The sequence below is a fragment of the Rutidosis leptorrhynchoides genome, chromosome 6 (assembly GCF_046630445.1).
Source record: "Rutidosis leptorrhynchoides isolate AG116_Rl617_1_P2 chromosome 6, CSIRO_AGI_Rlap_v1, whole genome shotgun sequence".
NCBI classification, from domain to species: Eukaryota; Viridiplantae; Streptophyta; class Magnoliopsida; order Asterales; family Asteraceae; genus Rutidosis; species Rutidosis leptorrhynchoides.
This window is the reverse complement of record NC_092338.1, coordinates 150,484,159-150,502,307: the sequence shown is the minus strand read 5'-3', so window position 1 is coordinate 150,502,307 and position 18,149 is coordinate 150,484,159. Positions and strand designations below refer to the sequence as shown.

At 34.5% G+C, this 18,149-nt stretch overlaps 1 protein-coding gene across 1 annotated transcript; it reads left to right on the top strand.

Annotated features, from left to right (window-relative positions):
• Positions 1–13,407: 13,407 nt before the first annotated feature.
• Positions 13,408–14,078, top strand: LOC139854158 (F-box protein At2g35280-like). The gene is made up of 2 exons (XM_071843481.1): positions 13,408–13,568; positions 13,649–14,078. Exons 1-2 carry the CDS (start codon positions 13,408–13,410, stop codon positions 14,076–14,078), a joined length of 591 nt encoding a protein of 196 aa, XP_071699582.1.
• Positions 14,079–18,149: the final 4,071 nt, after the last annotated feature.

The window sequence follows — 18,149 nt, the reverse complement described above, 5'->3', positions numbered from 1 at the left end:
AAAACGGACCACGAATACACGGTTTTGCAAAACGAGGGCCCGGGAACCCATCCCACGGGGCCCATTGGCCGAACCCCACCTCCCCACCCTTTTATGTTGAATTTTCACTACTTGAGGGACTTATTTGTATTTGATGATAATTAAACCCTAATATAAATTAGAGGGTAAACCTAAATTTAGCAGAACCCTCACTTATACTCAAAAAAATTCGACTGCCTCTCCCTCCCTCTCCCTCTTTCACGTCGACATCATCACCATCATCACCACCTTCAATTTTTGATCTTTTGATTAAACATTGAACACGAAAGTTGTAATTCCCGATATCCTCTACGCGTTGGTGTATTTAATTTAGCGATCAAAGGTATAATTGCATGAACCCTAAATCTTAAAAATCTGATTTTCATATGAGTTTCATAGTTATGTTGTCAATTGCTCAAGTCTATACGTATACGTGTTAATTGTAATCGTTATTTTGATTGTTTGATGCGCTAGGGTTTAAAAACGAATTTGTTATTGTTTGATCAGAAAAATTAAGTTTTTAAAATGTTAATTATTATGTTATAATCAGATTCCTTGCGAAAAACTATTGAGTTTAGGCTTTGGATTCGCTTGATTTCGTTTCCGTATGATTAAGTTATGTCAGTTTGAATTATCGTTGTGTTTTTGTTGCTTGATCAGAAATCTGGTATTGATATAAAATTAATTGGAATGTGAGACTTATACCACTGGAAATATAATTTAAAAACACTCAAGTTAGACTAGGATATCATGTCGTTTGCTTATGTATAGCCCAAGATATGCTAGAATTAGTGTAAATGAAGTTTTATACAGCACTTGCATGAAAATAACCTTGTATGATAAAATGTATTAACTTCTGTAATTAAATCTTTATATATTTGAAAATTAGACAAAAAGTACTTCATCTTTCATGTAGATATCGTGGGTTAATTGTATCTAGATCTTCGGATAATCGTATGCGAATGTGACTAACGAAATGGGAATCGAATCTGTAATTGAACACGGTTTTGTACTTTGTGAATTTTGTATATTGATTGAGCATGTATACTTCTGGAAAATGAAACTTAATATGATATTTGACTTATTGTTAGTTTATGTCAATCTCTGAAACCTTATGCATTGGGCACAATAGAGCCTTACTTTATGTGAATTCTGATTTGAGCTGAAAAACTGAATGTTCAATTTGCACGAATAAACTGTACCAATTGGCTAAACAAAAGTGGCTAGATTTTTGATATGTGTTACTTTTATTTGTCCTTGAACTATGGCCACTGGTCTTGTATCATTTTCAAGTTCCTAACTCCGGTTATAGCCAAAATGAAATCAGTGCGCAGTCAGAAACTGACCTGGCAAACCCCAAATGTATCCCTTCTGATTCCTGACTTTTAATTGTCGTATGAGTCCCTGGCTGGACTTTTTGTAATCAATTTTAAGTCTAATTATGATCTGGAGTTTGTCATAATTACTTGAATTTTGTACTATGAGATAATGTGCTAAATATGCTACGTGTTCATTAACTTTGTACATAACGATAAACTGAAATTGTGAAAATGATCATTCATGACCTGAAACGTATTGTTTGACTTAGGTTTGACATGTTAACCAATATTTGACATGAATCTACTGATGTTGACTTTATTTGACTACTTTGACCAAGTTTGACTTTCGGTTTGACTTCGGTTGACTTTGTTTGACTTGCATGATATAGTTGACTTTTACTTTGAAACGCGTTGAGTCGAGCAATAAGACAATGTACACTATGATACCACACTTATAAAAGATACATATATTGACCAACCTACATACGTATACTTAGGTTACATTACTCGGGTCTAAACCGTACAAGTCATTTGTCTTTCATTCCTAGCTTATTCGAAGGTGAGTCTACAGTCCCGCTTTTTACATGTTTTCAGGGATGAGAATACACGCTGTTATATTTACATTTTCAATTACTTTTATATTGACATGAGTACTACACATATGCATACTGAGTTTGTACACAAAGCCTCTAGCTTGGATACTTTTAATACCATCGGTGTAAGCACAATTTAGATGGACGGATCCATTAGGTTGACAACCTCACCCACTATAAAAGCAGTGGTGCATTTATTTTGAACATTAGATACACTCGTACAGGTGTATAACATTTTAGGAGGTAAAGGCGGGTATAGTGGCATCTATACTCGGGTTAATGCTAGTATTCAGGTGCTCGGTGTATGCAGCGATAGAATCTCGTGGGCAGGGAAATTAAACTATTTTTCTGATAACTGTTTTTCAGATACTATACAAAGATATTTAAACTATGGTTTACGAGCAAATGAGATAAAACTTGACAGGGGGTTGTCTACAAATGATTGAAATTTGACATGGTAGTGTCAACAAACTTTTGAAACTAGAAACGGTGTTGTCTAAAAACTTTAACATTAAACTTTGGTGGTCTTTCACTAGTAAACATTTTCAAAATGTTATTCCTTAAACATATTGTATTGTTTACCTAAAACCTGTAGATTCACTCAACGTTATTGTTGACCCGTTTTGCGTGTTTTATTCTCAGGTATTAATTGCTTCCGCTGTAGAATATTACTATTACGTAGAAGTCAAGCCAAGCACTGGGACCAGATTTAACATTCCATTAAAGGGATTTGACGGGGTGTTACATTTGGTATCAGAGCTTTGGCTATAGGGAACTAGGATACATTAGTGTGTCTAACCGTAGGACGCATTAGTGAAGTCTAGTCTATAGCTGTGTGTCTTGGATGACTTTTATACATCATACCTGCACTATTTGCTTCACAATGCTACATGTATGGCTACACAATACATCACATACATATATGCCTTATACCATACAACATGGACTTGGACTAAATATACTATATCACGAAACACATACGTACACACGAAGCCAGATTTAACTAAATTAAGTTGACTACGCTATCTTGAACTTACGGAGTGATGTCGAAATGGATATGTGAGATAGTGTAATGTAATGACTGGGATTACATTACGGTGACTCATATAGAAGTTCTGACATCGCAAAATAAGGAATTGGGAGCGAGTCAAGTAGGTTACTTGGATAAACACCGTTGTGAACACAAATTGTATAACCTTAAATATGAGTAGAGACTTACACTGTGCAAACTAATTGTTATTATAACTTATAAGTAACTTGTAAGCATGACACCACTCCTCACCACTCGACACTTCCTGCCACCACCGATCACCACCCGTCACTACAAAGACACTACTTAAACATACTCGTCATCTCATACCACTTCTCAGTACTGTTTATTGTTGCTAACTACTACTCCACGCTGCCTCTGACTGGACTGATCACTACTTCTCACTTCTTGTCGATACTAAATACTACTTACTATTACCCCTTGCTACTTGCTACTACTCAATACTAATCATTACTACTTACCACTACCAAGCACTACTCATCACCATTAACACATCCACGCTTTACTACTCACTAATGTGCATCACAACTAAATTCTGATACGTCTTTAAAGGAGGATTCCTGGTAACAGCCCGCACAATACGTAGTAGATATTGTCCACTTGATTTCCAACTTACCTATCATTCAGTCACCCGTCGATCATGATTTTGTTTCCCAATACGAGCCTACTGATTGATAACTATTATGCCATATTGGGTGCATTAGTATACATGTATATATACTCATGATGTGAGCACGCTATCTAATAACTTATTCGCCACCACTATCATCACTGCTTATCGCAACCCATCGCTACTTATCGCTAACGCCACCACTCATTGCTACTAGTAATACTACCCGTTACCATATCCCTCATCATTTTGTTCCAACATACTATTCTTAAGCGACAATCATTTTCATTATACCCACATACATTACCAACCAACTTTGAACACATCGACGCGAACTACACTTCATCTTTTCCTGCGAGACACACCCGTATGGGAGTTTGTACCAACCCTTTTTCGATTAAATATCAGATTTTGTTTGAGTTGCCATTACACCTTGTTCATTTTCGTTTTCCATGAAAATCATCACGTTCCCACTCATCAACCATAATTTTTATATATGCTGTCAACACCAGTGCTGAGAGAAGCTTTAACGCTAGAGAAACTAGTCACGACGTTTATAAACCTGTACCTTCCTTAGACAACGTGTACTCTATAAAACTATTAAACTGGGAAGTTTTAACTTAGTGGTTGAAACAAACTGGTTATTTGACAAAACAACCGAGGCAGCTGCGGCCAGAAGACTATTCGAATTTCTTTCATCGACAATAATAGTGTACGAGGAAGAGATCAGTACACCGTCATGTTACAGTAATTACTCGAAGGTCCAGCAGTACAGGAGATGAGAATGTCTAGCAATTCTGGAACATGTGAGTAAAGATGAGCCGACATTTAAGAGACTCGAATGTTTCCCAACTATTAGAGATTGTCCTGAGGTTACACGTCCACCCCACCGTGAAGTCGAATTTCGGATTGATTTGGTGCCAACAGCTGCACCCGTTACGCATACAATACACACATTTGCACCTTTAGAACTACAAGAGCTTCCCAGAGTGAAGAACATGAGGGTTGTAATGCCCTAAATTGTGACATGTACTAGAAGGTGTGTCACATGACCACGACTTCCCAAGTTAGAGCTCCAGTCTTGTTTGATAAGAAGAAGGATGGGTCGATGAGATTGTGTATCGACTACAGAGAATTGAACAAGTTGACAATCAAGAATCGGTATCCGTTACCGAGGATTGATGACTTATTTGATCAAATTCAGGGATCCAGTTGTTATTCGAAGATTGATTTGAGATCCGGGTATCACCAATTGAGAAGTCAAAGAAGCTGATGTTCCGAAGACAGCGTTTAGAACACGTTATGGACATTATGAGTTTACAGTGATGTCGTTTGGTTTGACGAACGTACCAGCAGTGTTCATGGACCTCATGAACTGCATGTGTAAGTCATACCTAGATAAATTCGTCATTATGTTCATTGATGATATATTGGTGTACTCCAAGAACAGAGAAGAGCACGAGCAGCATCTATGTTCGATATTGACTATGCTTAGAGAAGAGAAGTTGTATGCAAAGTTCTCTAAGTGTGACTTTTAGTTACCAGAAGTACAGTTTCTTGGCCATGTTGTAGGGGCCAATGGAATACAGGTCGATCCAGCAAAGATTGAGTCGGTTAAGAATTGGGAAACTCCAAAGACGCCAACGCAGATTAGGCAATTTTTGGGTGTAGCTGGTTACTACAGGAGATTCATTGAAGGATTCTCTAAGATCGCCCAACCATTGACCGCGTTGACTCATAAAGGCAAGAAGTTTGAGTGGTCAGAACTGCAAGAGACTGAATTTCAGTTGTTGAAAGAGAAGTTGACAACTGCACCAGTATTGTCTCTACCCGAGGGAAGTGAAGATTTTGTGGTTTATTGTGATGCCTCACGTCAAGGAATTGGTTGCGTGCTTATGCAACGAAACAACGTTATTGCTTATGGATCGCGTCAGTTAAAGATTCACGAGCAGAACTACACTACGTATGACCTTGAGTTAGGAGCTGTTGTCTTTGCACTTAAAATGTGGAGACACTACCTGTTTGGAACCAAGTTCACTATCTTCACTGACCATAAGAGTTTACAGCACATATTCGATCAGAAGCAGCTCAACATGAGACACGGACGTTGGATGGAGCTACTTAACGATTATAACTGCGAACTTCAATACCATCCGGGCAAGGCGAATGTTGTGGCAGATGCCTTGAGCAGAAATGAGTGAGAGAAACCTCTTAAGGTTAAAGCACTTAACATAGTTGTCCGTACGAATCTCACATCGCAAATCCGCGAAGCACAACAAGAAGCCATGAAACAAGAAAATGTCGATGTTGAATTTCTCAGAGGAATGGATAAGAAATTTGACATCAAAGAGGACGGAACACGGTACTTTGCTAACCGAATTTGGGTACCAAAGTTTGGTGGATTGAGAGAACTAGTGTTGGAGGAAGCACACAAGTCGAGATACTCAATTCATCCGGGATCAGATAGGATGTACGAAGATTTGAAGGCATTTTATTGGTGGCCGAACTTGAAAGCTGACATTGCTACTTATGTCGGGAAGTGCTTGACTTGCGCTAAAGTCAAGGCTGAGCATCAAAAGCCATCAGGATTACTGATTCAACTTGAAATTCCCCAGTGGAAGTGGGAAGGTATTTCCATGGACTTCATTACGAAACTGCTGAGAACGGCTGGAGGTCGTGATACCATTTGGGTTATCGTAGATCATCTCACTAAATCCGCACACTTCTTACCGATAAGGGAAACTGATAAGATGGAGAAGTTTGCTCAGGTCTACATTAAAGAAGTCGTCTCTAGGAATGGAGTGCCTATATCTATTATATCCGACCACAACAGCAGATTTACTTCCAGGTTTTGACAATCATTGCAGAAAGCAATGGGAACCCGTTTAGATATGAGCATAGCATATCACCCCCAGAAAGATGGACAGAGCGAACGAACTATTCAGACTTTTGAGGACATGTTGAGAGCATGTGTCATTGATTTTGGAAACGAATAGGATAAGTATTTACCACTAGCTGAGTTCTCATACAATAACAGCTACCATGCGAGTATTAAAGCTGCACCTTTCGAGGCATTATACGGAAGAAAGTGTAGATCTCCCGTTTGTTGGAGCGAGTTGGGAGATAGTCAGTTGACAGGTCCTGAGATTATTCAGGAGACAACTGAGGAAGTTCTACAGATTCAGGAACGATTGAGAACGGCTCGAAGTCATCAAAAGAGTTACATTAACGTTAGACGGAAGGACATAGAGTTCCAAGTTGGTGACAAGGTTATGCTTAAGGTATCACCTTAGAAGGGTGTTGTACGATTTGGAAAATGAGGTAAATTGAGTCCTAGATATGTTGGACCGTTTGAGATAACTGAAAGAGTCGGACCAGTAGCTTACAGATTGGAACTGCCACAAGCACTCAGCGGTATTCATGATGTTTTCCATGTATCCAATCTAAAGAAGTGCCTAGCCGATGATAATTTGATTATTCCTTTAGAGGAACTACGTATCGACGATAAACTTCATTTCATTGAGGAACCTATTGAAATCTTGGTCCGTGAGGTCAAACAGTTGAAGCAAAGCAGAATTCCTACCATTAAAGTTCGGTGGTGAAGACCAGATGAGGCTGAAGTATCCGCAATCGTTTCCCGAGGAAACCACTTCAGCGGACGATCACTAAAATTTCGGGACGAAATTTTCAATAACAGGTGGGTAATGTAATAACCCTGATTTTTCCGTTACCTTCGTTAACCTTCTGTTAGTTTATTTAACGGCGATTATTTAACTTTTATGTGTTTACGTGTATTAAATGCGTACTTGACCTTTGGAGGGTTTCATTAATTGATATGGGTTGATATTAATTCAAATAAATATTTCGAATAATGAAATACGATAAAAACGATACGATTTTGATAATAGATTTTTGAGCAACTAAACGCTCGGGTTTATTTTACTAATTAATTTAATTAATTATTAACTTTTTAAAATATTTAATTTATTGGGTTTTTAATAAATTAAGCGATTGGTTGCATTTAACGATCGGATTAGCGTTCCGGGCCTTCGGTACGACTAAACGACACTTAAAACGGACCACGAATACACGGTTTTGCAAAACGAGGGCCCGGGAACCCATCCCATGGGGCCCATCGGCCGAACCCCACCTCCCCACCCTTTTATGTTGAATTTTCACTACTTGAGGGACTTATTTGTATTTGATGATAATTAAACCCTAATATAAATTAGAGGGTAAACCTAAATTTAGCAGAACCCTCACTTATACTCAAAAAAATTCGACTGCCTCTCCCTCCCTCTCCCTCTTTCACGTCGACATCATCACCACCTTCAATTTTTGATCTTTTGATTAAACCTTGAACACGAAAGTTGTAATTCCCGATCTCCTCTACGCATTGGTGTATTTAATTTAGCGATCAAAGGTATAATTGCATGAACCCTAAATCTTAAAAATCTGATTTTCATGTGAGTTTCATAGTTATGTTGTCAATTGCTCAAGTCTATACGTATACGTGTTAATTGTAATCGTTATTTTGATTGTTTGATGCGCTAGGGTTTAAAAACGAATTTGTTATTGTTTGATCAGAAAAATTAAGTTTTTAAAATGTTAATTATTATGTTATAATCAGATTCCTTGCGAAAAACTATTGAGTTTAGGCTTTGGATTCCCTTGATTTCGTTTCCGTATGATTAAGTTATGTCAGTTTGAATTATCGTTGTGTTTTTGTTGCTTGATCAGAAATCTGGTATTGATAGAAAACGAATTGGAATGTGAGACTTATACCACTGGAAAGATAATTTAAAAACACTCAAGTTAGACTAGGATATCATGTCGTTTGCTTATGTATAGCCAACGATATGCTAGAATTAGTGTAAATGAAGTTTTATACAGCACTTGCATAAAAATAACCTTGTATGATAAAATGTGTTAACTTCTGTAATTAAATATTTGCATATTTGAAAATTAGACAAAAATTACTTCATCTTTCATGTAGATATCGTGGGTTAATTGTATCTAGATCTTCGGATAATCGTATGCGAATGTGACTAACGAAATGGGAATCGAATCTGTAATTGAACACGGTTTTGTACTTTGTGAATTTTGTATATTGATTGAGCATGTATACTTCTGGAAAATGAAACTTAATATGATATTTGACTTATTGTTAGTTTATGTCAATCTCTGAAACCTTATGCATTGGGCACAATAGAGCCTTACTTTATGTGAATTCTGATTTGAGCTGAAAAACTGAATGTTCAATTTGCACGAATAAACTGTACCAATTGGCTAAACAAAAGTGGCTAGATTTTTGATATGTGTTACTTTTATTTGTCCTTGAACTGTGGCCACTGGTCTTGTATCATTTTCAAGTTCCTAACTCCGGTTATAGCCAAAATGAAATCAGTGCGCAGTCAGAAACTGACCTGGCAAACCCCAAATGTATCCCTTCTGATTCCTGACTTTTAATTGTCGTATGAGTCCCTGGCTGGACTTTTTGTAATCAATTTTAAGTCTAATTATGATCTGGAGTTTGTCATAATTACTTGAATTTTGTACTATGAGATAATGTGCCAAATATGCTACGTGTTCATTAACTTTGTACATAACGATAAACTGAAATTGTGAAAATGATCATTCATGACCTGAAACGTATTGTTTGACTTAGGTTTGACATGTTAACCAATATTTGACATGAATCTACTGATGTTGACTTTATTTGACTACTTTGACCAAGTTTGACTTTCGGTTTGACTTCGGTTGACTTTGTTTGACTTGCATGATATAGTTGACTTTTACTTTGAAACGCGTTGAGTCGAGCAATAATACAATGTACACTATGATACCACACTTATATAAGATACATATATTGACCAACCTACATACGTATACTTAGGTTACATTACTCGGGTCTAAACCGTACAAGTCATTTGTCTTTCATTCCTAGCTTATTCGAAGGTGAGTCTACAGTCCCGCTTTTTACATGTTTTCAGGGATGAGAATACACACTGTTATATTTACATTTTCAATTACTTTTATATTGACATGAGTACTACACATATGCATACTGAGTTTGTACACAAAGCCTCTAGCTTGGATACTTTTAATACCATCGGTGTAAGCACAATTTAGATGGACGGATCCATTAGGTTGACAACCTCACCCACTATAAAAGCAGTGGTGCATTTATTTTGAACATTAGATACACTCGTACAGGTGTATAACATTTTAGGAGGTAAAGGCGGGTATAGTGGCATCTATACTCGGGTTAATGCTAGTATTCAGGTGCTCGGTGTATGCAGCGATAGAATCTCGTGGGCAGGGAAATTAAACTATTTTTCTGATAACTGTCTTTCAGATACTATACAACGATATTTAAACTATGGTTTACGAGCAAATGAGATAAAACTTGACAGGGTGTTGTCTACAAATGATTGAAATTTTACATGGTAGTGTCAACAAACTTTGGAAACGAGAAACGGTGTTGTCTAAAAACTTTAACATTAAACTTTGGTGGTCTTTCACTAGTAAACGTTTTCAAAATGTTGTTCCTTAAACATACTGTATTGTTTACCTAAAACCTGTAGATTCACTCAACGTTATTGTTGACCCATTTTGCGTGTTTTATTCTCAGGTATTAATTGCTTCCACTATAGAATATTACTGTTACGTAGAAGTCAAGCCAAGCACTGGGACCAGAGTTAACATTCCGTTAAAGGGATTTGACGGGGTGTTACACTTATGATACATATATAATCTCAAATTTCAAATATAGAGAATGGTTAGTGTTGTACGAGTGTAACCTGTACTTAATTTATTTGTGTTGTAATTTCTATATCCAATAGATAAAAAAATACCATAGTACACAATGGTTGTAACTTGTAACTTGTAACTTACTTTATCGGTAACAGTAGTAAGGTAATTAATGGACTGTGTGCTGTGATGGACTTGTAGGTCCCACCTTTTTATTTAGTTTTGATTTATTTTTTGTATAGTTAGTTATTATAGGATATAAATTATCTATCTTACCCTTAAATGGTATATTGACCTAATAGCAATTTAAGGGTAAAATAGGAAACTTGTATCACCAAAAATCTTCTTGTAAAAGCAACCTATTTCTCTCTCTTCGGTTGTATTTTCCCATCATATATATCATATATCTTCGTGTAAAATAAACCTCTCAAGTACACATATATCATCTAAATTGGTTATGCCTCACTACCATTTGGGAACCAATGAAGATGAAAAAAAATGGTGGATCTATCAATTTTAAAGGTTGTATTGTACAAACAAACAATGCATAATGTTTAGTGATGTCATTTTTTTTTTAAAACACAAAACTAGAAAATTTTCATCTTTTAAACAAAAGACAAAGATGGAGCTTCATTGGTTCCCATATGGTATTGATGCATGACCCAATTTACATCTAAATTGGTCACTACAATTTTCATCTAAATTGGGTATGCCTCACTACCAATTATGACTCAATGCATTGCTAACACCATGAGGGTCAATGATCCAGAAGACAGGTTTTCATGATCTTTTTTCATAATGTTTAGTGATGTTATTTTTTCATGATCTTTTTTCATAATGTTTAGTGATGTTATTTTTTAGTGATGTTATTTTTTTATGTTTTATTTTTGCAAGACATGTATATCTATAAGATGAAAAAGATGGAGATATGTGCTTTCTAAGATCTTTTTCCAGGCCCAAAACCCGCACGTAGAAAATCATGCTATTGCTAGCAACGGATTGAGTCACATTTTCACAATCAGAATAACTATGATCTCTCTGATCTGATTATGGAACTGTGACTCAATGCATTGCAAATATCATGATGGTCAATGATCCGGAAGACAGGTTTTCATGATCCTAGATTTGGTATCTTTTGTATTTGGGTGTTGAAAATGGTGGATAGATAATGGCCACTTAAAAGTTGAAGTGTAAATTGGAATAAAATGTATGTTGATTTTGAAAAGGGTAAACTGCTATTTAAAGAAATTACATTGGTTTAGAAAAAATATAAAATAAAAAAAGATTATGTATAAGGATTGATTGTGTGTGCAAGGGAACACTCTGGTGGATATACATTGGAAATCGAGTTGCGTATAAAGTTGAGAAAGCAATATTTTGATCATTTAGTTATAGAATACACATATTTAATTTAAATTTAAATAGTTTTAATTATTACATCATCAATAGCATTTTACAATTGTTTGAAGCACTTGTTACAATAGCCTAAAACATGTCATTACATCACCCCAAACTCCCTTTTAAAAGATAAGAATAGAAGATTATTATTAAAATAAATATAAACACCATATAAATTATCCCTTTTAAAAGATAAGAATAGAAGATTATTATACAACTGATATATTTGCAACAGTTAGCTAGGTTTTCTCCTATATAAATACGAGTACATGTCCATTCTTCCATACCTCAACACCATATAAATTATCAAATTACTTCAATTTTTCGAACGTTTTTCTTTCGCCAAGTGTATACCATTTCCAATCATCCGAATACTCACCGTTGTAGTAAACATAAATTGGGACAAGAGTGGGTGCTATTTTGAGTGATTTTTATTAAGAATCATCATTCCATTTATTAATTAAGATCCATTTATTATTTATTATTATTATTATTATTATTATTATTATTATTATTATTATTATTATTATTATTATTATTATTATTATTATTATTATTATTATTATTATTGTGTTTTGTAGAACTATTCGTGGTCAAGGCAGTCCAAGTGAAGGTGAAAACACAAAGAGATCAAGTTTTTATAGATTATGAAATTTTTAGTTTTTATTTGTGTTGTAATTTCTATATCCAACAGATAAAAAAAATACCATAGTAAAAAATAGTTGTAACTTGTAACATACTTTATGGGTAAGATAAATGCATCCCTATTATGTAGGCAATTATTATGTGGGTAATTAATGGACTGTGTGCTGTGATGGACTTATAAGTCCCACATTTTTATTTAGTTTTTATTTATTTTTTGTATAGTTAGTTATTATAGGATATAAATTGTCTATCTTACCCATAAATGGTATATTGACCTAATAGCAATTTAAGGGTAAAATAGGAAACTTGTATCACCAAAAATCTACTTGTAAAAGAAACCTCTCAAATTGCATGTGATATTATTTGTTTATATGGATAAATATGCTTTTTCAAATGTTAGTAATGGGCATATATGATACTATTAATTTATGTAAGTGGGTATGTATATGTGATTTTAAAAGTTAAGAAGGGTATATGAAGTTTAAAACTCTAATAATTTATTTTGTTTGGAGTCAGTATTTAGTAATATATATATATATATATATATATATATATATATATATATATATATATATATATATATATATATATATATATATATATATATATATATATATATATTGTCTTTCATATTTTTGTACCAAGTTAGAATTATATCATAAATTGGCAAATATATCATTGAGTTTGATCTAATGGTCCTCATAATAACCTAATGGTTATTATTTGCCATGTAATCCTTTACTTAATATTACTTGCTAGTAATATATATTGACTTTGTTATAGATACTAATTGAAATAAAATTAGAAGTATATTTTATACTTAAATAAAATCATCATTAAGCGCATACGTGGTAACTTGTCGAGTCACTTTCACCAAAAATCAACTTTTAATGCCAGAAAGCAAGTTGCATATTTTCTTCTCAAGTCTATTCTCTGTTATACTTTCCATCATCTTCCTGTACACATTTCTCTCAAGTACACCAATTTCATCCTTTTTTCTCGTATTTTTTATTTAAAAAAATGGAAGTTACTCAACCGAAGACAATCGAAAATCTTCCACAAGATATGCTTGTGGAAATTTTATCTCGAGTTGGAAGTTACTCATCCGACCAGTTGTTCATGTGTAAGTCGGTTTGCAAAAGCTTTTCGAAGCTTTCCAAAGATCCTTTACTATTAAAAAGGTTTTCCCTAGATCGGTGGCCTCTATTACCTTGGGGAAACCCTAGATTCTTTGTTTTTTATTTCATTGTATGATTTTTAGAAACCCTAATGCGATATTTCGCTGGGGTTTGATAGGTTATTTTGACGGTAGACATACCGATTATGGGCTTGAATGTCTCAAGCAAGCTTCGAACAGCCAACTTAAAGAGGCTGTTTATGTTTATGGTTTAATTATGTTTGCCTCTTGCAAAATAGAGGAAAAGCATGTCGGTTTACAAATTTTGAATGAAACATTCCCACCAGAGCCGGAGATGGTGGTTGCTGTGAGAACAAGGGTTTTTGATTTGCTGCGTTGTTTATGCTTATTTAACCGCCGTCATTTTGCTTACGTGGCAACGTCGTGCCCTATCTCTGACCACCGTGGTTATTTTCCACACATCCATGGGTTTGAACTCACGATACTGGAATGCATGTCGTGTTTTTGGGCTTATGAGTTGGGTGTTTTTGTAAACCGATTTGCATATAACTAGATTTATGTTAGTATCTTTTAGATTTTGTATAAATTATACTCCTTTAATTTAATGTAAATATTAGTAGTAATTTCTATTAATTATATGATGATCAGTTTATTTGCTTCCATTTTTCCTTCGTATTATCTGGATTGCTTCCATTTTGCTTAGGGTTTATCATCACAACATAGTTTTTAATTAATACATTTTAACATGAACCAATCAATGGTGCTGCACGAATTTATGTTCTTTATGCTAATAGAAACAAAGAACACCCAAAAAGGTGATTCCTTTTTAATGTTTGTTGTTGACTAGCTCTGCCCTTTTACTTGTATATATGTTTGTATGCAATTTGCTGTTGACTTGTTGCTTAAAACTGTCACCGGCCATTAGTCCCTTTCTAATCCAAAGTTCAACTAATATACCTTAAAAAGGAAGGATTCCATTTGTTTTGTTTCTTTTATTTTTTGTCTCTACTGCAGAATTCAATTGAGTGCAGAATTGAATTTAACTACTCATATTCTTTTATTTTCTTAACTGCAAAATTCATTGCTAATAATTCTATCCCAAGTAAATGTGAAAAGGCTAGGGGTCGTGTTCAATTCACATTATTAATTAGATCATTAACTAACATCATTAATTGCATCGTTAACTATATATTGTTTGGGTGACTTACTTTACGATCATGTAAACTGAATATATATACACTGAATACGCATTGAGAAACATAATCTATTTCTGCATTAATGTTGGTTTGGGAGCTCATTAAGAAACATAAAAACTTTACACGTTTGTTTATCCTGCAAAAGAAACAATCATGTTTTTTGGGCTATGTTTTAACTATTGATCGACAACCATATTTATTCAATGAATTGTTAAGGGTGTACCGATGGAAAATCGGCATCGATATGGAAGGAGTATTGGATAGAATTGTTGTTGAGAAATGTGAATTATAAGTTGTAAAATGTGTAGGCTCAATGGATTGTAAACCTAACTGCTTTGTTGATCTAATGATGTTAACTGTTACCTATATTGTTTTGTATCTCATGAAGTTAATGTAATAGTTTACGGTTTTAAAAAAAGAATCCATTTAATATGGCCCAACTACAATTCCCAGCTGAAATTTTGAAAATAAAAAATGAATCCATTAAATATGACACAACTATAATTCCCAGCTGAAATTTCAAAAATAAAAAATAAATCCATTAAATCTGGCCCAACTACAATTCCCAGCTTAAATCTGGCCCAACTATATTTTTTTAATTTTAGAAACAAAAGAGACATAAAATGGATTTAAACCCAGGTCAATCACTTGAAATAATAACACACAAGCCACTACGCCATCAATGCTTTTGAATATTTAATGGAAGTTAACTTATATAATACTTTAGTCCTTTTTGTAACAAAAGTGCAATAATACGACTTTAGTAAGGGTCCTAATATAGTCATATGATAGTTAGGACCTTAAATACTCAAGCGTCCTATTTTTCTGACCTTATTATCTTGTTGGTTGATCATTATGAGACACCAACAACATAGTGTCCTATTAAGTACATTTTTATGCAACTACAAATTTAAGGGTCCTAAGAGTTAGGACCTCAAATACCCAAGCGTCCTATTGTTGTGACCGTATTATCTTGTTGGTTGATCATTATGAGACACCAACAAGATAGTGTCCTATTAAGTACATTTTTATGCAACTACAAATTTAAGGGTCCTAAGAGTTAGGACCTCAAATACCCAAGCGTCCTATTGTTGTGACCTTATTATAAAAGCGTCCTATTTTTGTGACCTTATTATAAGTGTCCTAAAAAATAATAGGACCCCAAAATTGTGTGTCATATTAAACATCTTTTTAGGAAAAAGATTTATAAGCGTATCAACAATATGACCCAAAAATTAGGTGTCCTTAAAAATAATAGGACCCCAAAATTGTGTGTCATATCAAACATCTTTTTAGGACAAAGATTTATAAGCGTATCAACAATATGACCCAAAAATTAGGTGTCCTAAAAAATAATAGGACCCTAAAATTGTGTGTCATATCAAACATCTTTTTAGGACAAAAATTTATAAGCGTATCATTAATATGACCCAAAAATTAGGTGTCCTAAAAAATAATTGGACCCCAAAATTGTGTGTCATATCAAACATCTTTTTAGGATAAAGATTTATAAGCGTATCAATAATATGACCCAAAAATTATATGTCCTATTCTTAGGGCCCCACTTTATTAGCTTAGGATATTATAGGACCCCAAGAATTACCCCGTCCCAATTTTTAGTCGCTTAGGACGCTTTTTCGTAGGGGTCCCAGACGAGGGGTCCTAAGAACGCAGTTTTCTTGTAGTGCCCGTTCTTAAAATAAAAAAAATGGTTTTCAAAGGTCTTGTTTTCCCTAAGGCCAAACTTTTTGGATGATTCCGCCATATTGAGGTTCTTGATCCCGGTTGTGAAGCATGCGAGCGATTCTAAATTTGATAATTGAAGAGATTGAGTTTGTTGAAGGCTTGAACCTTGCTATTTTATTTATATTGAATAATAGTCTTGCTTGAGGACAAACAAGGTTCAAGTGTGGGGGAATTTGATATCGGCTCATTTATACATCTATTTCATGCGCGATATCGTGTTCTTTTGGTTATTAAGTTGTGAAAATTGAAGACTTTAGTTCATGATCTTAAAGAAAATGATAAAGTGAGCTCAAGAAGTCTTAGAGTTGATTTTATGAATAAATTCAGCAAGTTCCAGTATCAAATGAGCTTGGGACAAAGCAAAATACGAAGAAAATGATCGAATTCCAGCTCAGGGTCCCATCGCGGTCGCGATGGGGTGTATCCCGGCTACAATAGAATGATAGAACTCAATAGTTTCGAAGCAGCTAAGAATCACGGTCACGATTGTTATAGTCCGGTCGGAATGGCTGTTTTTCATCAAGGTCTCGGTCGCGAAACGGGGTCGGTGAGGACTCCGATTTTCCTACTATAAGTACCTCTAATAAACCCCTAACTTAGGGCAGCTATTATTTTACGAATTTTGGAGCTAGGAGGGACGTTTTTGAGGATTTAGAGGCCATTCATCATCAATTTTGAAGATCTTAACAACAAGGTTGAAGATTGGATCATCTAATTATCATTGGTACCCTAGTTTTTCATTATTTTAGTGATTCTATGATGAATACTACTTGGTCCAATTGTTTATTTGTTCTTTCTTTTACTATGCTAGGCTAACCTATTTGTGTCCACTTGATGTAAGACTTACGATTATGAATTGTTCTATCTTTTGATTTATTAAGGATTTTATATTTAATTATTCATGCTATTTTGAAAGATCCAATGTTGTGTTCATCTATATATCGTTAATTTAATTATACAGGTTATTGGATTTCGTTTATGTGAGTTTAGCAATATTCATAGCTTATACTTCATCTTTTAGATCTAGACAATTGTATGTGATTGCAATTGGTGATTAAATTGATATTGTGATAACACAATCGTGTAGGCTATAATGAGTGATCCCGATAGTCTAGGTTTTATGTGAGTTTAACCAAGAGAAAGTCTCGTTTAATTTAACATGGTAATCTGAACCTCTGAATGATAATTAATGTGAGTTAATTAAATTCATTATGCCTTTGGTTCATTGATTTCGTGAGACTGATGTGAACTAATTACCTAGACCTTTAATAACGGTTTTAATAAAAGAATAATCATAGTCATTTGTTAAGCATTAAAGTGGACACTGCTTCTCCTTATCTGGTTAATTCGTTAGTTTACTTTTGCTACTATTTTAATTCATTAAATACTTACAAAAACCCCCCAATTCTTAGGATAACTATTAGTTATTTCAATCATAAACACTTTTCTCTCCGTGGATGAACTTGTGCTTACTAGCTTCTTTATTACATTGATCAGGAATAGTTACCTGTATTCGTGTGTTAAATTAGTTAAGTTTAGTTCAATAAAAGTAGGTGTAGAAAATGCATGTCAGTAGACGAATTAATAAGGATCTTAGGACCGTTCTAAGCTTGATCTAATGGCGGAAAATACTAGAACAAGGTTCAATCGAATAACGGGTCATGTCGGGGTCGAATGAATCA